The following is a 22,492-nucleotide window of genomic DNA, read 5'->3' as shown; positions in this document are numbered from 1 at the left end:
GCGGAGGAAACCGTTATATAATTCTGCGCGGCACAGTGCAGCAGCGGTACAGTTGCTGCCTCACCGCCAGAGACCCGGGCTCGATCCTGACTACGGGTGCTGTCTGTGCGGAGTTTGTACGTTCTCCCTTTGACCTGCGTGGGTTTTCATTCTGGGTGTTCCGGATTCCTCCAACATTTCAAAGACGTTCAGGGTTGTAGATGAATCGGCCTCCACAAAATTGCTGAATTGTCCCTAATGTGCGTGGGATAGTGCTAGTGTACGGGGTGATCGCTGGTCGGCACGGACTCCGTGGGCCGAAAGGACCTGTTGTTTCCGCGCTGCATCTCTAAACTAAACTAAACCAAAGAAGGGTGTCGACCCAAAACGCCACCCATTCCTACTCTCCACAGATGCTGCCTGACCCGCTGAGTTACTCCAGCACTTTGTGTCTATCTTCTCCACAGATGCTGCCTGACCCGCTGAGTTACTCCAGCACTTTGTCATAAAGTGATACAGCATTGGAAAGAGGCCCTTCGGCCCAACTCGTACCCGAATGGCCTCTACTCCTGCACCTATTGTCTATGTTTCTATTAAAGCCACATTTGCAGATTCTACCTGCAGAACGGCCCAAAATCGCTGATAAACAGCCACTGACAGCCAGCACATCTAGTGAGCGCTAACCAGTCGCTAACTAGCGGTTAACCCGCCTTAACTAGCGATAAATCCCATTTGTGTGTGTTTTCACCATTTTAGCACCAAACCGGCCCCAAATCGCTGCTAAACGGGTCAGCGACGGCCAACACGTCTAGTGAGCGGTAACCAGCCGCTAACCAGTGGTTAAACAGCCACAACTAGCGATATTAGGCGATAAAAGCCACATTTGACTACATTTGACCACATTGGGAGATTCAACCCCAGAACTGCCCCAAATCGCTGCTAAACTGGTCAGCGGCGGCCAACACATGTGGTGAGCGTTAACCAGCCGTTAACCAACTACTAACCAGTGGTTAACCCGCCCTAACTAGCGATAAATGTCACATTTGACCACATTGGGAGATTAAACCCTAGAACGGCCCCAAATCGCCGCTAAACGGGCCAGGGAGGGTTAACACGTTTAGTGATCGTTAACCAGTTGCTAACCAGCGGTTAACCAGCCCTAACTAGCGATATTAGGCGATAAAAGCCACATTTGGCTGCATTTGACCACATTGGGAGATTCAACCCCCAGAACGGCCCCAAATCGCGGCTAAACTGGTCAGCGACGGCCAACACGTGTGGTCAGCGCTAACCAGCCGCTAACTAGCGGTTAACCCGCCCTAACTAGCGATAAATCCGCCGTTTCCCGGGTTATTGGCGGCCGGAAGTTGCGGATTCCGCTCCCGCCGCCCCCTGGGGTTCCGCGCGGGGTTGGTTCCCGGGGCCGTTTCCGGGCGGAAAAGGGGATGAAAAAGGAGAGAAAAAGGAGAAGAAAAGGAGAGAAAGACTCAACTCCAGCAGAGAAGCGACAAGATGGCGGCGGCGGGAGGAGGAGGAGGGGGCGGGGCCACGTCACTGCGTCAGCGCGTCCCTGCCCACAACGTCACCGCGTATGGGGCCGGACGTCATCGCGCGGAGGGGTAGATCGTCACCGGGCCAGGCCCCTCAATGGAAGAGTGCCCTGATCAAAGATGGCCGCCGCCTCTCCCCGGGCTTCAATGGAGATGACTGCCAGTATCAAAGATGGCCGCCACACACTGGGATTCGTTCACATAGACCTCAATGGAGAAGACCGCCTTGATCAAAGATAGCCGCGGACCGCCCTCATAGACTTCAATGGAAGACGTGCCTTTACCAAAGATGGCCGCCCCCCCTGGCATTCATTCCCATTGACTCCAATGGAGACAACTGCCAGTAGCAAAAATGGCCGCCGCCGCCGCCCCCCGGGCCTCAATCCCCCCTCATTGCCTTCAATGGGGAAATGCCTTTAACAAAGATGGCCGCCGCCGCCCTGGACTTCCCCTCCCACTGACTTCAATGAAGTGCCTTGATCAAAGATGGCCACCTCACTCTGGGCTTCACTCCCATTTATTTATTTAGCGAATGCAAAGTCCTTTAGCCAAGCAGTTGCCTCTTGATCTGCTGTATGAAGGGTGACAAGTCCTCCTTTGAGTCTTTGTTGAGGGCATGCTTCAATGATGTGTTGCATTGTTTGCTGCTCTCCACAAGCACACCATGGGGTTGGACTGCTGCCCCATTTGTGAAGGCTGGCCAAGCAGGGGCCATGTCCAGTCCTGAATCTATTCAGCGTCGTCCACTGCTTCCTTGGGAGATTGGTGCCAGGGACCGGTAGGGTGGGGTCTGACACCAGATGTTTATTTGGGACGTCCTTGGACTCCCATTCCCTTTTCCAAGCTGATTGGATAGTGAAATCAGCTGGTGGTGGGTTCTTCCAAATTGGTCGTCTAGATGGAAGTCGAGCAGTGGGTGGGTTGAAGATGTCCATGTGAATTGGCAGATGAGGGGAGTTTTTTGTCTTTTGGAGCATCCTTTGAGTGAGGACTACTCGCCGGATGTGTGGAGGGGCTATGTTGGATAGGACAGGGAGCCAGGGGAGTGGTGTTGAGCGGATTGTTCCTGTGATGATCCTCATTGTTGAGTTCAATTGGGTATCCACATGGTGTGTGTGGGATGACCTGGACCAAACAGGGGCACAATATTCGGCTGAAGAAAATGCAAGGGCTAGTGCTGAAATGCACAGTGTGGGGGCTGCTGCCCCCCACTTTGAGCCAGCAAGCTTACTGAGGAGATTGTTTCTGGACTTCACCTTAGCTGCTGTTCTTTTAAGATGTTCCTTGAAGGATAGGGTCCTGTCAAGGGTCACTCCGAGGTAGGTTGTAGTGGGGGCATACTTCAGTTTGGTCCTGCTCAGATAGATGTTTGGTTCTCTTGTGGCTTCTGCATTATGGAGGTGGAACACACTAGAGACCGTTTTTGCTGGGCTTGGTTTTAGGCGCCAGGTTTTGCAGTACTCGTCCAGTTTAGCAAGGTCTTCATTGAGCACCTGTTCCAATGTACCAAAATCTGGTGCTTGGAAGGCCAAACAGATGTCATCTGCATAGATGAATTTGCGGGATTTGGTGGTGGGTAGGTCATTTGTGTAAAGGTTGAACAAGGTTGGGGCTAAAACTGACCCTTGCGGGAGCCCATTCTTCTGTATTCTCCATGCACTCTTGTTCTGTCCAAGGTGAACTCTGAACCTGCGGTTGGAGAGCAGAGATTTGATGGTTTCTGATGCCCAGGCAGGGAGTGCTTTGGTGAGTTTTAGGTGGAGGCCTTTGTGCCACAGTGTCATAGGCTGCGGTGAGATCAAGGAACACTGCCCCGGTCTTCAGTTTGTTCTCGAAGCCGTTTTCAATGGAGGTGGTTAGGGCCAGAACTTGTTCTCCTGTGCTGCGGTCCTTGCGGAAACCTGCCTGATCCACACTGAGAATCTCTTCTACTCCTGGAGATATACGTTGTAGTATAAGGCGTTCTAAGATTTTGAGTGGGACGCAGAGTAGAGAGATTGGGCGGTAGCTTGCTGGTAGTTTTTCGTCTTTGCCAGGTTTTGGTATAGCAATGACTTTTGCTGTCCGCCATATCTTTGGGATGGAGTTAGTCTGTATGGCCCTAGTGTAGAGTTGGGTCAGCCAGGTTAGAGCTCGGGGGCCCAGGTGTTTCATGAACTCTGGAGAGATGTTATCATAACCTGCTGCCTTTCCACATTTCAGGCCCTGCAGGACCTTCTCCAGTTCAGCCACCTCGAAGGGCTCAGGGTTTCTTTCCTTTCCAGGTGTTCGTCGAAGCGTCCTTAGCTCTGTTGCGACAGCTCTTCTGGTGGACTTGTCTTGGGGTGCTTTTGCAATATTCAGTAGGTGGGATGCAACCTGGTTGGGTGTGACAGAAGGTCGGCTTTGGGTAGGGGGTTTCTGTGCAGCTCCTAGGCGGCGGATGAGGCTCCAGCATTTTCTGCTAGAGTGGGTGAAGTTTAGCTCTGTTACTGTCTCCTCCCATTTCCTTAGAGTGAATAAGTGCCTTGATCAAAGATGGCCACCCCCCCCTTTCGGGCTTCACTCCCATTGACTTCAACGAAGTGCCTTGATCAAAGATGGCCCCCCCGGGCTTCACTCTCATTGACTTCAATGGAGTGGAGAAGTGCCTTGATCAAAGATGGCCACCTCCCCCTAGGCTTCACTCCCATTGACTTCAATGGAGACCAAAGATTCAATTCAATTCAACTTCAGATTCAACTTTAATTGTCATTGTCAGTGTACGGTACAGAGACAACGAAATGCAGTTAGCAACGGAGAGACCTGTAGCGCCGGTGGCGGGGAGAGGGGAGGGGAGACAGAGAGAAGGGGGAGAGATAGTTTGGATTAGAAACATAGAAACATAGACAACAGGTGCAGGAGTAGAGGCCATTCGGCCCCTTCGAGCCTGCACCATTCGCCATTCAATATGATCATGGCTGATCATCCAACTCAGTATCCTGTACCTGCCTTCTCTCCATACCCCCTGATCCCTTTAGCCACAAGGGCCACATCTAACTCCCTCTTAAATATAGCCAATGAACTGTGTGGCCTCAACTACCTTCTGTGGCAGAGAATTCCACAGATTCACCACTCTCTGTGTGGGGAAAAAAATGTTTTTCTCATCTCGGTCCTAAAAGATTTCCCCCTTATCCTTAAACTGTGACCCCTTGTTCCGGACTTCCCCAACATCGGGAACAATCTTCCTGCATCTAGCCTGTCCAACCCCTTAAGAATTTTGTAAGTTTCTATAAGATCCCCCCTCAATCTTGTAAATTCTAGCGAGTACAAACCGAGTCTATCCAGTCTTTCTTCATATGAAAGTCCTGACATCCCAGGAATCAGTCTGTTGAACCTTCTCTGTACTCCCTCAATGGCAAGAATATCCTTCCTCAAATTTGGAGACCAAAACTGCACACAATACTCCAGGTGTGGTCTCACCAAGACCCTGTACAACTGCAGTAGAACCTCCCTGCTCCTATACTCAAATCATAAGCTAATGGCATGTTGGCCTTCATAGAGAGAGGGATTGAGTTTAGGAGCAAGGTGGACCTACTGCAGTTGTACAGGGCCCTGGTGACACCACACCTGGAGTATTGTGTGCAGTTTTGGTCTCCAAATTTAAGGAAGGATATTCTTGCTATTGAGGGAGCCCAGCGTAGGTTCACAAGGTTAATTCCTGAGATGGAGGGACTGACATATGTTGAAAGAATGGGACGACTGGGTTTGTATTCACTGGAATTCAGAAGGATGAGCGGGTATCTTATAGAATCGTATACAATTAGTGAGGGATTGGACAGGGTAGATGCAGGAAACATGTTCCCCATGTTGGGGGAGTCCAGAACTGTTAAGGTACATTTCTTAAAACAGACAACTCACAAGTTAGATCAACCAACACAAGCTTTACTGATTATTTAGCCGGCGAGAGTGGCAGGGGATACAAATTCAAGTATGCAACACACACTTAACCCTCCTGGGCCATCACTCTAATGAACAAAGGCACACAGCATCTTTTGTTACTATTTTGGAAACGTGAAGTAAGTGACAGAGGCGAGGGAAAATAAGGAGATAAAAGGATGTGAGATAAGGACAGAGGAATGTATATGTGTAGCTTTAAGGGACATTGTTCAGGTAGCATTTGGAGTATTGCATAGTTAACCAGAATGGTTTAAAAACGAGGAACTGCAGATGCTGGTTTACAAAAATGGATACAAAACGCTGGAGTAACTCAGCGGGACAGGCAGCATCTCTGGACAGAAGGACTGAGTGATATTTCGGGTCGAGACTGAGGAGGGTCTCGACCAGAAATGTTACCCATTCCTTCCAGTATTTTGTGTTTACCTAAACAGCGCCTATCTATCCACGTGGCAGTGTGCCAGCAGGCTGGAGGAGCGGGCAAAGGCCTTGCCACAGAGCGGGCAGGTGAAGGGGCGTTGGCCGGTGTGGACAAGACGGGTGAAGCCCTTACCACAGGACAGGCCGGGGAAGGGACGCTCACCGCTGTGGGTACGATATTGCTGCCACAGGCTGGACATGCGAGTGAAACCCTTGCCACACTCAGCGCACTCAAAGGGTCAAAGGACAAGGGGTCACAGCTTACGGTTAAGGGGGAAATCCTTTTAAACCGAGATGAGAAGAACTTTTTTCACACAGAGAGTGGTGAATCTCTGGAACTATCTGCCACAGAGGGTAGTCGAGGCCAGTTCATTGGCTATATTTAAGAGGGAGTTCGATGTGGCCCTTGTGGCCAAGGGGATCAGAGGGTATGGAGAGAAGGCAGGTACGGGATACTGAGTTGGATGATCAGCCATGATCATATTGAATGGCGAATGGTGCAGGCTCGAAGGGCCGAATGCCCTACTCCTGCACCTATTGTCTATGTTTCTATGTCTCTCTCCGGTGTGTATCCGCTGGTGCTCCCGCCGCCCCCGTGCTCTCTTGTCACAGTGGGAGCAGCGGCTCGCCGACGTGGGCCCGCCGGTGATGCCGCAACCCCCACGAGCTGTCAAACGACTCACCGCAGTACGGGCAGTCGTAGGGCTGGACACTGGTGTGCACGTGTTGGTGAGACAGGGCGTGGGAGTCCATGGCAGAGCGCTCTCCACACACCGGGCTGGGGACTGGACGGTCACCGGTGTGAACCCGCTGGTGGGACAGCAGCCTGATGGAGCAGATGAAGCCCTTGCCGCACTGGGCACAGGTGTAGGGGTGCTCGCCGGTGTGGGTGCGTTGGTGCCTATACAGGTTGGAGGACTGGGTGAAGCCCTTGCCGCACTGGGCACAGGTGAAGGGGCGCTCGCGGGTGTGTGTGCGCTGGTGCTTCTGCAGGCCGCTGGACTTGGTGAAGCCCTTGCCGCCCAGGGCGCAGGTGTACTCGCCGGTGTGGGTGCGCTGGTGCTTCAGCAGGTTGGAGGACTGGGTGAAGCCCTTGCCACACTGGGCGCAGGTGTAGGGGCGTTCGCCGGTGTGGGTGCGCTGGTGCACCAGCAGCGTGGCGGAGCGGGTGAAGCCCTTTCCACACTGGGCGCAGGTGAAGGGGCGTTCGCCAGTGTGGGTGAGCTGGTGCCTCTGCAGGCTGCCATACTGGGTGAAGCCCTTGCCGCACTGGGCGCAGGTGTAGGGGCGCTCGCCGGTGTGGGTGCGCTGGTGAACCAGCAGGGCGCCAGAGTTGGTGAAGCCCTTGCCGCACTGGGCGCAGGTGTAGGGGCGCTCACCGGTGTGGGTGCGCTTGTGCCTCTGCAGGGAGCCAGAGTTGGTGAAGCCCTTGCCGCACTGGGCGCAGGTGTAGGGGCGCTTGCCAGTGTGGGTGCGCTGGTGCTCCAGCAGGTTGGAGGACTGGGTGAAGCCCTTGCCGCACTGGGCGCAGGTGTAGGGGCGCTCGCTGGTGTGGGTGCGCTGGTGAACCAGCAGGTTGGAGGAGCGGGTGAAACCCTTGCCGCACTGGGCGCTGGTGTAGGGGCGCTCGCCAGCGTGGGAGCGCTGGTGTATCAGCAGCCTGGTGGAGGTGGGGAAGCCCTTGCCGCACTGAGCGCAGGTGTAGGGGCGCTCGCCGGTGTGGGTGCGCTGGTGATTTTGCAGGCCGCTGTACTGGGTGAAGCCCTTGCCGCAGTCGCTACAGGTGTAGGGGCGCTCGCTGGTGTGCACGTGCCTGTGCACCTTCAGTTCCCTGGACGACTTGAAGCCTTTGCCGCAGTCGGAGCAGGTGAAGGGCCGCTCACTGCTGTGCACCCGCTGGTGCACCCACAGCGCCGACACTCGGGCAAAGCTCTTGCCGCAGGTGGGGCAGACATGGGGCTTCTCGCCCGTGTGCAACTGCCGGTGCTGCCGTAGCCTAGACAACAAGGCAAAGTTCTTGCCACATGTGGAGCAGCCATAGGGCTTCTCGCCCGTGTGCAACCTCCGGTGGGTCTCCAGGACATTCGCTGTCGTGAAACTCTTGCCGCAGTCCGAGCAGTCGAAGGGCCGTTCTCCCGTGTGCACCCGCCGGTGGGCCTCCAGCTCGCTCGGGCTCCGGCAGGCCTTGCCACACACGTCACACTCATAACGCTTCTCCTTGTTGTGCCCCGTCATCTGGTCCTCCATCGAAGCTCAGACCCTCGAAGCTCAGCCCGCACACCGATCAGATGGGGGGCTCACCGGCACCCTGGCCGCCCTCAATGGCCGCTCTCGTCCCCGACTCTCCGTCCACAGCAACGGCTCCTAAACCCTGCAGGAGGGGAACACAGAGGGTCAACATGCTGGCAAACAGGACATTACTAGCACATATTGAGTATGTTTATGGCGGAGGAAACCGTTATATAATTCTGCGCGGCACAATGGAGCAGCGGTACAGTTGCTGCCTCACCGCCAGAGACCCGGGCTCGATCCTGACTATGGGTGCTGTCTGTGCGGAGTTTGTACGTTCTCCCTTTGACCTGCGTGGGTTTTCATTCTGGGTGTTCCGGTTTCCTCCAACATTTCAAAGACGTTCAGGGTTGTAGATGAATCGGCCTCCACAAAATTGCTGAATTGTCCCTAATGTGCGTGGGATAGTGCTAGTGTACGGGGTGATCGCTGGTCGACACGGACTCCGTGGGCCGAAAGGCCTGTTGTTTCCGTGCTGCATCTCTAAACTAAACTAAACCAAAGAAAGGTGTCGACCCAAAACGCCACCCATTCCTACTCTCCACAGATGCTGCCTGACCCGCTGAGTTACTCCAGCACTTTGTGCCTATCTTCTCCACAGATGCTGCCTGACCCGCTGAGTTACTCCATCACTTTGTCATAAAGTGATACAGCATTGGAAAGAGGCCCTTCGGCCCAACTCGTACCCGAATGGCCTCTACTCCTGCACCTATTGTCTATGTTTCTATTAAAGCCACATTTGCAGATTCTACCTCCAGAACAGCCCAAAATCGCTGATAAACAGCCACTGACAGCCAGCACATCTAGTGAGCGCTAACCAGTTGCTAACTAGCGGTTAACCCACCTTAACTAGCGATAAATCCCATTTGTGTGTGTTTTCGCCATTTTAGCACCAAACCGGCCCCAAATCGCTGCTAAACGGGTCAGCGACGGCCAACACGTCTAGTGAGCGGTAACCAGCCGCTAACCAGTGGTTAATCAGCCACAACTAGCGATATTAGGCGATAAAAGCCACATTTGACTACATTTGACCACATTGGGAGATTCAACCCCAGAACTGCCCCAAATCGCTGCTAAACTGGTCAGCGGCGGCCAACACATGTGGTGAGCGTTAACCAGCAGTTAACCAACTACTAACCAGTGGTTAACCCGCCCTAACTAGCGATAAATGTCACATTTGACCACATTGGGAGATTAAACCCTAGAACTGCCCCAAATCGCCGCTAAACGGGCCAGGGAGGGTTAACACGTTTAGTGATCGTTAACCAGTTGCTAACCAGCGGTTAACCAGCCCTAACTAGCGATATTAGGCGATAAAAGCCACATTTGGCTGCATTTGACCACATTGGGAGATTCAACCCCCAGAACGGCCCCAAATCGCGGCTAAACTGGTCAGCGACGGCCAACACGTGTGGTCAGCGCTAACCAGCCGCTAACTAGCGGTTAACCAGCCTTAACTAGCGATAAATCCGCCGTTTCCCGGGTTATTGGCGGCCGGAAGTTGCGGATCCCGCTCCCGCCGCCCCCTGGGGTTCCGCGCGGGGTTGGTTCCCGGGGCCGTTTCCGGGCGGGAAAGGGGATGAAAAAGGAGAGAAAAAGGAGAAGAAAAGGAGAGAAAGACTCAACTCCAGCAGAGAAGCGACAAGATGGCGGCGGCGGGAGCAGGAGGAGGGGGCGGGGCCACGTCACTACGTCAGCGCGTCCCTGCCCACAACGTCACCGCGTATGGGGCCGGACGTCATCGCGCGGAGGGGTAGAACGTCACCGGGCCCGGCCCCTCCCTTCTCATTGCCTTCAATGGAAGAAGTGCCCTGATCAAAGATGGCCGCCGCCTCTCCCTGGGCTTCAATGGAGATGGCTGCCAGTATCAAAGATGGACCTTAGGAGCAAGGTGGACCTACTGCAGTTGTCAATAGACACAGAGTGCTGGAGTAACGCAGCGGGTCAGGCAGCATCTGTGGAGTGAAGGAACCTTCTTCAGACTGAGAGTCACAGGAGAGGGAGGCACAGATATAAGGAAGTGTAAGGTGTTACTCCAGCACTGTTTATACAAATAGTGTCAGGTAAGGATAATGTGAAGTACAACGAGATCTGTGTGTCCTGTTACATCAGTCACTGAAAGTAAGCATGCAGCTACAGCAGGCAGTGAAGAAAGCTAATGGCATAGAAACATAGAAAATAGGTGCAGGAGTAGGCCATTCGGCCCTTCGAGCCTGCACCGCCATTCAATATGATCATGGCTGATCATTCAACTCAGTATCCTGTACCTGCCTTCTCTCCATACCCCCTGATCCCTTTAGCCACAAGGGCCACATCTAACTCCCTCTTAAATATAGCCAATGAACTGTGACCTCAACTACCTTCTGTGGCAGAGAATTCCACAGATTCACCACTCTCTGTGTGGGAAAAATGTTTTCCTCATCTCGGCCCTAAAAGATTTCCCCCTTATCCTTAAACTGTGACCCCTTGTTCCGGACTTCCCCAACATCGGGAACAATCTTCCTGCATCTAGCCTGTCCAACCCCTTAAGAATTTTGTTCAAGAAGGAACTGCAGATGCTGGAAGATCGAAGGTACACAAAATTGCTGGAGAAACTCAGCGGGTGCAGCAGCATCTATGGAGCGAAGGAAATAGGCGACGTTTCGGGCCGAAACCCTTCTTCAGACTGATGGGGGTGGGGGGGAGAAGGAAGGAAAATTAAGAATTTTGTAAGTTTCTATAAGATCCCCCCTCAATCTTCTAAATTCTAGCGAGTACAAGCCGAGTCTATCCAGTCTTTCTTCATATGAAAGTCCTGACATCCCAGGAATCAGTCTGGTGAACCTTCTCTGTACTCCCTCTATCGCAAGAATGTCTTTCCTCAGATTAGGAGACCAAAACTGTACGCAATACTCCAGGTGTGGTCTCACCAAGACCCTGTACAACTGCAGTAGAACCTCCCTGCTCCTATACTCAAGTCATAAGCTAATGGCATGTTGGCCTTCATAGAGAGAGGGATTGAGTGTAGGTGCAAGGTGGACCTACTGCAGTTGAAAAAGTTACTTTTATAACTACTAAACCAGGTTCGCTTCTCAATAAACAGACACCACACAAACTGTTTGGTAGACCAGTTCAAAACTTTACTTAACATCGGCAGATGGAAGGGAGCGAGAATTCCAGCTAAGTGACCGATATAGACACTCGACTGTCCTCGGTTCCCTTCTCTGAACAACAGAATTACATCGCATTATATAGTGTTTCTTTGTCACATTAGCACATTCCACAGACATTAGTCATTGTCAGAGGTACAGGAAAAGGCATCACATCAAAGGCCTTTTGTTTACAGGTTATGATATACTAAAAACATTGGCCATTTGTTTTAGGTCATTTTATCTTCAAGGAGATCACCCTAGCTCTTTGCTGTTTCTTCTCTGTCACTTGGTCCTTCATAAACATAGGCCATTTGTTTTAGGTCATTTTATCTTCAAAGAGATCACCCTAGCTCTTTGCTGTTTCTTCTCTGTCACTTGGTCCTTCATAAACATAGGCCATTTGGTTTATGGCATCTTATCTTTCCACTTCCCTGGATCCTCTCTCATCACTTTGCCCCTCCTAAACATTGGTCATTTGGTTTATGGCATCTTACTTCAAAGATGTGACTAGCTGTTTCTCTCTTCCTTTATTGCCTCCTCCCCCATAAACATTGGTCATTTGGTTCATAGCATCTTACTTCAAAGATGTGACTAGCTGTTTCTCTCTTCCTTTATTGCCTCCTCCCCCATAAACATTGGTCATTTGGTTTCATAGCATCTTACTTCAAAGATGTGACTAGCTGTTTCTTTCTCTGTCGCTTCCTCACTTGGGAGACAATGTTATGGTACTTATTATCCCACACACTGCAACCTGAGGCAAGCCTAATTTGACACTAAATATGAGCTGTAAGCTAGCCCAGAAACCCATTTTAATTTCTTGTTATTTTTATAACTTTATTCGGCTTCATCATTCCATCCTTTTATCAAAATTTTGATAACTACAGTCCTTGCCGAATACATACAAAAGACCATAAGCATCGCATTAGACAAATTACGAGTACAACTAGTAATACAATCAATCCATAGTGGACAATCATTCCCCAAGTCCCTCCAAACATATTAAATGGCCACCAACCTCCACCGGAGCTATAACCATGTAATTCAGCTCCTACCTTCCTTATTTTAGCTATTTCCATTCTGATATGGGCAGCCAAGTTGGTAATGTTGGAGGAAGCATCGGGAATAAAAGTGCAACATTCTCGATCTATTATTGCACATGTCCCTCCCTTTTCTGCCAGGATAAAATCTAAGGCCATTCTATTTTGTAATACTACGGTCCTAATAGCTACCATTTCAGCTGTTACCCCTTCTACCTCCTGCAATGCTGACAGAATATGGGTGAGTCGTTGAACATAGGTAATTATTTCATCGTTTAATGCGTGTAAATCTAAGGTTCCTTCATGAGTAATGCTTGCTCCCCAGGGGGTTCGTAGAGGTTTACCGTAGATAATTTCTGCTGGGGATAGCTTTGTAACACTGTGGGGAGTTACCCTCATTTCAAATAATGCTAAGGGTAATACTTTAATCCATGTCTGTCCCATTTCTCCCATCAGCTTGGTAATTTTGTTTTTTAATGCCCCATTGGCTCTTTCCACCATCCCAGATGCCTGTGGGTGGTGTACACAGTGAAATTGCTGTCGGATATTAAAATGTGCACATATTTCCTTATTAATAGTGGCAATAAAATGGGGACCATTGTCCGAGCTTATGACAGTAGGTAGGCCAAACCTGGGAATAACTTCTCTTAACAACAATGTTACCGTAGTTTCAGCAGTATTATTAGTGGTTGGTAGAGCTTCAATCCACCTGCTAAATAAATCTAAAATAACTAAGCAATATTTATAACACTGAGCCCTTGGCATTTCAATAAAATCAATCTGTATGCATTCAAACGGTCGTGATGGCATTGGCGTCACCCCTGAGGGTATTTTAATTGGTTTGCCTGGATTACTTCGTTGGCAAATTTTACATTCAGAGGCCTGCTTCAGTGCCTCTTGCCGGATTTTTGGGTGCCACCACGTCTCTTTTGTCATCCTTATCATTCCTTCCTTACCAGCATGGGTAAGTGAGTGAATATATGTTAGTAAAACAGGTAAAAATGCATCAGATACACAAACTTGCCCAAGCGGGGTGAGCCAAAGACCTGTGGTGGAGTCAATGGCACAGCCCTCTTGTTTCCATACGAAGGCGTATCGGGAATCTGTATAGATGTTAATTTGTTTGTCCGTTGCTAAGATGCAGGCTCGAGTTAGGGCAAATAATTCTGCCTGTTGCGCTGATAACGGAATCTGAAACCTTCCTTCTTCCAAAATCATCTGTGACCCGTTTACTACTGCATAGCCGGAAGCCCGCTGTCCTGTTTCAGGGATAACCATAGAGGAGCCATCGACAAACCATGACGGTATGTTGCCTTCCAATGGGATATCAGACAATCCTTCCCGTGTTTTTGTTAATAAGTCATTGGCCATCTCACAATTGTGGGGCGGCTCTGTGCAAGGCTCAGGTGGCTCCATCAAAAAGGCAGATGGATTTATTGTAGAACAATGCTGAAAGGTCAAATTTGGATTATTCAACAATGTCAGTTCATAGCGGCCCAGGCGTGCCTGGGTGAGATATTTTGTTTGGCTTGCATTCATTAATGCGGCGACACAATGAGTTGTAAATACGATTACTGGTTGATGTAAAGTTATGTTTGCAGCAGCTGAGATAGCGGCATGTATACCAGGCAAAATCTGGGTGCAAGGGGGGTAGCCGCGTGCTACTGCATCCAGGCGAACTGAGAAGTAAGCTACTGGTCGTTTAACATCCCCATGTTGTTGCGTCAGTACGGCTGATACACAGTCTTGAATTATTGTTACATATAGCTGAAATGATCTGTCATACAGTGGTCTTCCGATGGCTGGGGCGGAGGCTAATGCATCTTTTAAGGCTATAAAGGCCTCAGTCTGTTTTTCATCGAGGGAAAAATGTCGTTCGGCATTTGCAGACGCCAGTGGTGATAGATGCTTCGTATAAAGTACAACATTGGGAATCCACTGACGGCAAAAGTTCACTAACCCCAAGAAGGCTCTCATCTGTTTGGGGGTTTCTGGTTTTGGGTATCGAACAATAGGGTCCACTCTTGCTGGAGTAAGTGCTCTTTCAGTGGCACTAATCATAATTCCAAGAAATTTAACCTCCTTCTTGCCCTCTTTAACTTTCCTCTCAGGGATCACATACCCCCAAGCATGTAAGGCTTCTAATAACTTTGCAGTGTCAATAATGTTGCAGGCCTCATCAGAGCTGGCCAGAAGTAAATCATCAACATACTGAATTACAATGGAGCCTTGTGGGAGGGTTAATGTTTTTAACTGGTCTGCTAGTACTTGGGAAAACAGAGTGGGCGAATGTACAAAACCTTGTGGCAGGCGTGTCCATGTATATTGTTGTCCTTCGTATGTAAAGGCGAAAAGGTATTGGCAATCGGGATGCAGTGGGACTGAAAAGAATGCATGTTGTAGGTCAATAACTGTGAAGATTGTCGCAGAGGCGGGAACCTGGCTCAGGATAGTTGCGGGGTTCGGTACGATGGCGTGCATAGGCGTAACGATCTCATTAATTGCACGGAGGTCTTGTACTAGCCTCCACTCTGAGCGTCCAGGCTTGGGTACCGGGAAGATCGGGGTGTTACATGGTGAGTGACACTGCACCAATATACCCTGGTGTAAAAGAGACTGCACCAGCTGTTGTATTCCTGCCACTGCTTCTGGTTTTAAAGGATATTGGGGAACTGCAGGGAGGCGGACATCCGGCTTGAGCGTGATCATTACAGGTACACAATATGTCAGTCCTACCTCATGCGGTGATGTCGCCCAAATCTGATGTTTGTCCATGTCGTTTGCTGTTGGCTGATGGCGGCTGATAACTCCTTCAATGATCTGGTTCTCTTGCCAATATTCCAACGTTCCCTGAGAAAAATATTGCTCACCCAGTATGTTACTTGCTTGGTTGCATAACTCGTAGGTGAGGTACCCCAGCTCTTTGGCTGAGTGATCTGCCCTCACTGAGGTGGTTACATGAGGTGCCACTAGAAAAGCATTCTGTTTCCACAACCCTTCCTCCACTTGCACGATCAAGGCAGTGCCAGGTTCGCCTGACACTGTTCCTATCAAGCGGACCCTAGTCGCTTCCCCTATCAGTGAACTAAAATAATCTTCCATTTCCGGATTGCAACCCGTAGGATCATAACATAAGGTCACATGTGGATCGGGTGTATTTCTAAAGACGGGTGCTGACAAAAGATCAATAGCCCACCATTGAGGTGTTGGGAAGTGTGTGTGCATCATCTTCTGGGTCTGGAGGTGAATTCCCTCGTCAGTGCAGATAATTCCGGCTTTTAATCCTATCAATAGGTCTCTGCCTGCGAGGTTGCAGCCAAGAAATGGTGTAACGGAAAAAGGGAGGGTACATTGTTCCTGTCCATAGGTTACAGTCAGAGGCTGAGTTAGTGGGTAACACCGTACTTTCCCATCCAATCCTGATAATCGTGTTACATGGTCTGACATGGGAACTCCAAGAGATGCCGCAAGCTCCTGATTCAGGGTAGATGAGGTTGCTCCTGTAACAATCAAAAACGGAACTCTGGTGTCCCCCAGCATCATGTTTACTACGGGTTCTTCATCGGGGTTGGCGATTAATGGGAATAGATGCTGGACAGGAAAGTGGGTGGGTCATTGGGAAAACGGGTTGTTGGTAGAGTACGGAGCCTGTCTTCCCTGTACTTCCCCGGAGACACCAGAGGGACATTCCCTTTTCCAATGCCCTCTTCCCCCACACCGAAAACAGCCTCCTCCAGTTCCCCTCTCACCACGTGATCTTCCCTGCCCTGGGTGGTTTTGATTTTGTCTTCCCTGGAATTCTCCCCATCGTGGTCTATCCCATTGTGGTCTGGGTGGAAAACCCCCTTCCTCTACCAGGGCGCATCCCGTTCCCAGGTCTCATAGCCAGAGCCTGGTAGGATTCCTCAGCTGCTGGATCCCACATATAATATTCAGTTTTTATTCTGGGTGCACTGGTGGCAGCCGTGTTTCCAGCACCGTCAGCCCAAAAGGCAGCTACTGCACGTCTCATCTGGGTTATGTCGTTGTCTGACCAGTTTAAGTCTGTTTTAATCATTGACTGTACTTTAAGAGGGAGACAACTCATTAACATAGCATTAAAAGCTGGGGACCTATTGCCCGCATTGCATACAGAGTCTCCTGCAAAGGTCCCATAGATACTAGTGAAACGATCCAGATACGACTGGGGGTCTTCCTTTGGCCCGGGCTTACAATCGAGGACCACCGACATGTTAATTGGCTTCTTCAAACATTCAAACAGATGGGTCATCATAAAATCTACACAAACTGTCTCGTCTGCATGTGCCTGCACGGCTTTTAGTGCCTGCCAAGTCTGATGTGTCATAACATCCTTCCACTTCTGTCGTTCGGCCGCTGACAAAAGTGACAAGGTCATGGACCAAATATCACGGTCTGTAGCCTGATAATATTCCACCGTACTGCGGAGGTATTCTACAAATTCCTTCGGGGTCTTATGGCGGCCTGGGGCTTTATCCCGTATCATACATTGCTCGTGTGGTCTCCACGGTGCGTATATTTGCATGGTATCGGCCTGATTAGCGTCACCCGCCCTAGGGTTTGGCACCGCTCTCATAGGGAGGTTCTGTGCAGCCCTAGGGTTTGTTTTTTACTCGCTCCCCAACGGATACCACCGTGTTAATCGCTTCATCTTGGACACTGTCCATCAGCTCACTCATGTCTTCCTTTAGTATTTCACCGTAGCTTTGTAAGGTCGGAACTTCGGGGTATATAGATATTACTGACGGAGCTGCCAAGGGTAAGGATGCCATTGCTACTGGTAGGACGTAGGGAGGTGGACGTCTCCCAGGATTATCTAACTCCTCATCTTCACTACCAAACAAGGTCGTCGTGCCAGACATGAAGTCTCCTCCAGAGGATTTACCAGTATTTGTACTAACCATCACCTGTTTATCACCTCCCGGTTTATCACCTCCCGCCTGTCTCTTAATTATTTTCTCTTGTTCCTCCGCCCTCTGGCATTCTAGTTGCAATACTTTCCATCCTTTCATAGTGCCATCCTTATTTCGTAACTCTATCCCTTGTTTACACGCCGTATCCATCCAACTTCGATCTCTACTCTCCTCATGCTTCTTTTCTGCTTCTGCTTTCCACGTCTTAATTCCCTTCTTCCATTTCTTTCCTGCCTTCCTTTCCCATATCAACATTTCTGCTTTTTTAATTGTCTCGACATTCCATGTGCCCCCTACTGGCCAGGCTTCATCCCCCAACCGTTTGGTCAACTTATAACTTAACATTCTAAATTTCTTATTATACTTAGGATTCAAATAACACATATGTTGGACGGGGGTTCCCCCCTCACTGTTATCCAAAGCATTCCCCATAGCTAGATAGAGAAAAAGAGAGGGGAAAAAAAAGAAAAAGAAAAAGAAAAAGAAAGCAGACCGCTTAATTCTGAAACGTGCAAAATATATCAACCAGGCCGACTCGCGACTCGAGACCCCAGTTTCTCAATTTGGCTGACTGTTTAACTTTGTAATATACAACGCCACTTATTTCTCAATCCGACAACTCCCCGGATGTTTCAATAAGCCAGACGCACACCTCACCTCCCGTATCTCAACCCGACAAAACACGGATGTCTCAACGAGGCCGATAAGCCCTTAGTAGAGAGAAAAGAAAAAAACAAAGAGAGATAGACAGAGAGAGAGAAAGAGAACCCACTCACGTCCTTCTTAACAAGATACACAAGCCCTTCTTAAAAATACATGCACAAGTCTGTCTTAAAAATACATACACAATCCCCACTAAAAAAAACCTATAAAGCGCAACTGGTCTTACCTTAGTCTGTTGCTAAGAACCTCGGCAGGGAACCTGGATCAACCTCTGACGAAGGATCACAGATGTTCCCGGGAGTTTTTAGGGAGTCGGTCGTACAAAGGGGCCGATAGAGCTCAGTTATCTCCCTTCCAATCCCGGCAACCTCTGCAACCTCTTGTACAGTCAGCCGTCGATGTGGTCCCAGCGAGGCCTGCCAAAAAAACGCCAATGAAAAAGTTACTTTTATAACTACTAAACCAGGTTCGCTTCTCAATAAACAGACACCACACAAACTGTTTGGTAGACCAGTTCAAAACTTTACTTAACATCGGCCGATGGAAGGGAGCAAGAATTCCAGCTAAGTGACCAATATAGACACTCGACTGTCCTCTGTTCCCTTCTCTGAACAACAGAATTACATTGCATTATATAGTGTTTCTTTGTCACATTAGCACATTCCACAGACATTAGTCATGGTCAGAGGTACAGGAAAAGGCATCACATCAAAGGCCTTTTGTTTACAGGTTATGATATACTAAAAACATTGGCCATTTGTTTTAGGTCATTTTATCTTCAAGGAGATCACCCTAGCTCTTTGCTGTTTCTTCTCTGTCACTTGGTCCTTCATAAACATAGGCCATTTGTTTTAGGTCATTTTATCTTCAAAGAGATCACCCTAGTTCTTTGCTGTTTCTCCTCTGTCACTTGGTCCTTCATAAACATAGGCCATTTGTTTTAGGTCATTTTATCTTCAAAGAGATCACCCTAGCTCTTTGCTGTTTCTCCTCTCTGTCACTTGGCCCTTCATAAACATAGGCCATTTGGTTTATGGCACCTTATCTTTCCACTTCCCTGGATCCTCTCCCATCACTTTGCCCCTCCTAAACATTGGTCATTTGGTTTATGGCATCTTACTTCAAAGATGTGACTAGCTGTTTCTCTCTTCCTTTATTGCCTCCTCCCCCATAAACATTGGTCATTTGGTTCATAGCATCTTACTTCAAAGATGTGACTAGCTGTTTCTCTCTTCCTTTATTGCCTCCTCCCCCATAAACATTGGTCATTTGGTTCATAGCATCTTACTTCAAAGATGTGACTAGCTGTTTCTTTCTCTGTCGCTTCCTCACTTGGGAGACAATGTTATGGTACTTATTATCCCACACACTGCAACCTGAGGCAAGCCTAATTTGACACTAAATATGAGCTGTAAGCTAGCCCAGAAACCCATTTTAATTTCTTCTTATTTTTATAACTTTATTCGGCTTCATCAAACACAGTTTCTTCATCTGCGTCCAGCTCCGCCTCCAGCTCTGCAATGAGTCCAGCCTCCACATCGTCATTGGCTTCCATGACTTTTTCGGCCTCCTGCATGAGTTTGTTGAAATTGTTCCTGAGCTCCTCTTCAGACATTTCTTCATGGTTTCTAATGATGCTGTTAACAAGACGAGAGAATGCCCTTTTTGCTGTTGTCCTCTTCAGCTTGAGCTGCTCAGCTGACTTTCCAGCAACTTCATCAGCCATGATTTATCTTGACTTAACTGTCTTTTTTCCAGGTTTCCAGATATCCTGGCCCCGCCCGGTTTTTCACTGTTAAGTCTTCTACTGTTTCCAGATCTCCTGGTCACAGCGGTTTTTCACTGTTAAGTCTTCTACTGTTTCCAGATCTCCTGGTCACAGCGGTTTTTCACTGTCAAGTCTTCTAATGTTTTTGCAGTTTCCCCGCTTGAAAGGGATTTGATTTATCTACCCCGAAATGATGAACTGGATTCACTCAGACCAAACACTTCTTTTCCACCTTTTATTTTCTCCTTCTTTTATTTTGGCAGATTAGTTTTTATCAGTTTAGGTCTTTATCAGTTTTGGTCTTTAACAGTTTTGGTCTTTATCAGTTTTGGTCTTCAACAGGTGAAAAACCTTTAGACACAAAGGCAAAAAATATACACATTACTGTAACCAAATATAAATAACAGAAAATTACATGTATTTACATTCCAACTCATAGCAGCCATTTTGTTTCTTAAATAATTTTCACATTTCATTAAATGAAAAATACAAATAATGCCCACTACTGTTACCAATTTTTTAGCTGGTGTCATATGAATCTTTACTGTTTTTAAACACATTTTATCATATTTTTTAAAGTGCAATTATTTAAACTAACACCACACATAGCATATAAGTATTAGAAATTAGCTTACATTAGCCCTTAACATATGCACTTTACATAGGCAACAAACATTATCATCACCCTGTCATCTTGGTTAACAAACACCACCAATATCAACACGTTAGCCAGACAAGTTTCTCAGATATTAAAGGGTTAAACAGAGTCTCTGGGGCTGCAGTCTTCGACTCAGTCCATTTAGAGTTCAGTCCTTACCGGCTGCCAATCGGGTCTGTAGAAAAATCAGTCCTGCTTGCCTTTTCTGGCTCTCGCGGCAGTCTTTTCGGACAGTCTTTTTGATTTACTGCTGGATTCACTGCTCGCAAGTTTCTTGTCTCTCCTTCACTGGCTTCTGGTGCTCTGTGCCCTTTTGACCCCCAGGCAGAACTCGGCAGGCTGGGGTTCCGCCCACTTCAATCACTGTCTCGTGATTTCAATTGTAGCATTTCTCTGCTCGCAAGTTTCTTGCATTTCAGTTTGAACACACACACACACACACACACACACACACACACACACACACACACACACACACACACACACACACACACACACTCTCTCTGTTATTTATACACCAACAAAATCAATTTTACTCCCCAGAATTTTTTAATCGGAAAAACTGAAGAAGGGAAATCCTACTGGATTGGACGCTGTTTCCCAAATTACAGGTCAGTTTGCAACGGGTACAGGGACGTGGGATTAGTGTGGGGGGGTGGGATTAGTGTGGGGGGGTGGGATTAGTGTGGGGGGGGGATTAGTGTGGGGGGGGGGATTAGTGTGGGGGGGGGATTAGTGTGGGGGGGGGGGGGATTAGTGTGGGGGTGGGATTAGTGGGGGGGGGGGATTAGTGTGGGGGGGATTAGTGTGGGGGGGTGGGATTAGTGTGGGGGGGTGGGATTAGTGTGGGGGGGTGGGATTAGTGTGGGGGGGGTGGGATTAGTGTGGGGGGGGGATTAGTGTGGGGGGTGGGATTAGTGTGGGGGGGGGGTAGTTGGGGGGGGGATTAGTTGGGGGTGGGATTCTTGGTGTGGGGGGTGGGATTAGTGTGGGGGGGGGTGGGATTAGTGGGGGGTGAGATTAGTGGGGGGGGGCGTATACAGGGATACCGGGCGCTGGGGAGAGTAGTGGGACTAGTGTGGGAAAAGATGGATTTCTGTTCTAGTTTCTTCCCAATGTTTTTCCCACACACAGATGCTCCCATAATGATAGATTTGTCGAATACCACGGCAAACCTTGTTCAGGTCGGAACTGCGGAAAACAAATTGGATTCATTTGCCAGACGGACGCTATTCCGATTCTCGAAATTCTTTCTGGATTACGGAATGTCTGCTCAAAAATCAGGGCTAGTATCGAATCGTAGAAACATAGACAATAGGTGCAGGAGGAGGCCATTCGGCCCTTCGAGCCAGCACCGCCATTCAATGTGATCACGGCTGATAGTCCCCAATCAGTACCCCGTTCCTGCCTTCTCCCCATATCCCCTGATTCCGTTAGCCCTAAGAGCTAAATTTAACTCCCTCTTGAAAACATCCAGTGAACCGGCCTCCACTGCCTTCTGTGGCAGAGAATCCCACAGATTCACAACTCTCTGGGTGAAAAACGTTTCTCCTCATCTCAGTCCTAAATTGCCGACCCCTTATTCTTAAACTGTGTGTGTGAGGCCCCTGGTTCTGGACTCCCCCAACATCGGGAACATGTTTCCTGCCTCTAGCGTGTCCAATCCTTTAAGAATCTTAGATGTTTCAATAAGAAGCCCTCTCATCCTTCTAAACTCCAGAGTGTACAAGCCCAGCCGCTCCATTCTCTCAGCATATGACAGTCCCGCCATCCCGGGAATTAACCTGGTGAACCTACGCTGGGCTCCCTCAATAGCAAGAATGTCCTTCCTCAAATTAGGGGACCAAAACTGCACACAATACTCCAGGTGTGGTCTCACCAGGGCCCTGTACAACTGCAGAAGGACCTCTTTCCTCCTATACTCAAATCCACTCACAATGAAGGCCAATTGGCTTTCTTCACTGCCTGCTGTACCTGCATGTTTACTTTCAGTAAACCTTCAATACCTGACAACTACCCCTGTGCCCACAACGCCCCCACTCTTGCTCCTCGTCCTGTAACATCTCCTGCAGCCCGGAGGTTGGAACATCGCTGACACACTGAATGTTGACATAGGGATTTGTAATAGGGAGGGGAGGGGAGTGGAGGGGG

The 22,492-nt window shown here is 49.1% G+C and overlaps 1 protein-coding gene and 1 long non-coding RNA gene across 2 annotated transcripts in view; both read right to left on the bottom strand.

Moving 5' to 3' along the window:
- Nucleotides 1-6,710: 6,710 nt before the first annotated feature.
- On the bottom strand, nucleotides 6,711-15,423 carry LOC116969356 (zinc finger protein 271-like; the record flags this gene model as incomplete). The annotated part of the gene is made up of 3 exons (XM_033016219.1): nucleotides 14,265-15,423; nucleotides 9,866-10,011; nucleotides 6,711-8,081 (listed from the first exon to the last, which is right to left on the bottom strand). Coding segments are annotated over exons 1-3 (2,676 nt in total), but the record flags the coding sequence as incomplete, so codon positions are not given.
- Nucleotides 15,424-20,827: 5,404 nt separating this feature from the next.
- Nucleotides 20,828-22,492, bottom strand: part of LOC116969355 — a 25,735-nt gene continuing 24,070 nt past the window's right edge. The window contains exon 3 of the long non-coding RNA XR_004410737.1: nucleotides 20,828-20,840. This is a non-coding gene — a long non-coding RNA (uncharacterized LOC116969355). The remainder of the gene's footprint in view (nucleotides 20,841-22,492) is intronic.

Source organism: Amblyraja radiata, unplaced genomic scaffold, assembly GCF_010909765.2.
Source record: "Amblyraja radiata isolate CabotCenter1 unplaced genomic scaffold, sAmbRad1.1.pri S160, whole genome shotgun sequence".
Classification (NCBI taxonomy): domain Eukaryota; kingdom Metazoa; phylum Chordata; class Chondrichthyes; order Rajiformes; family Rajidae; genus Amblyraja; species Amblyraja radiata.
This window is presented reverse-complemented; position numbering and strand designations above follow the sequence as displayed.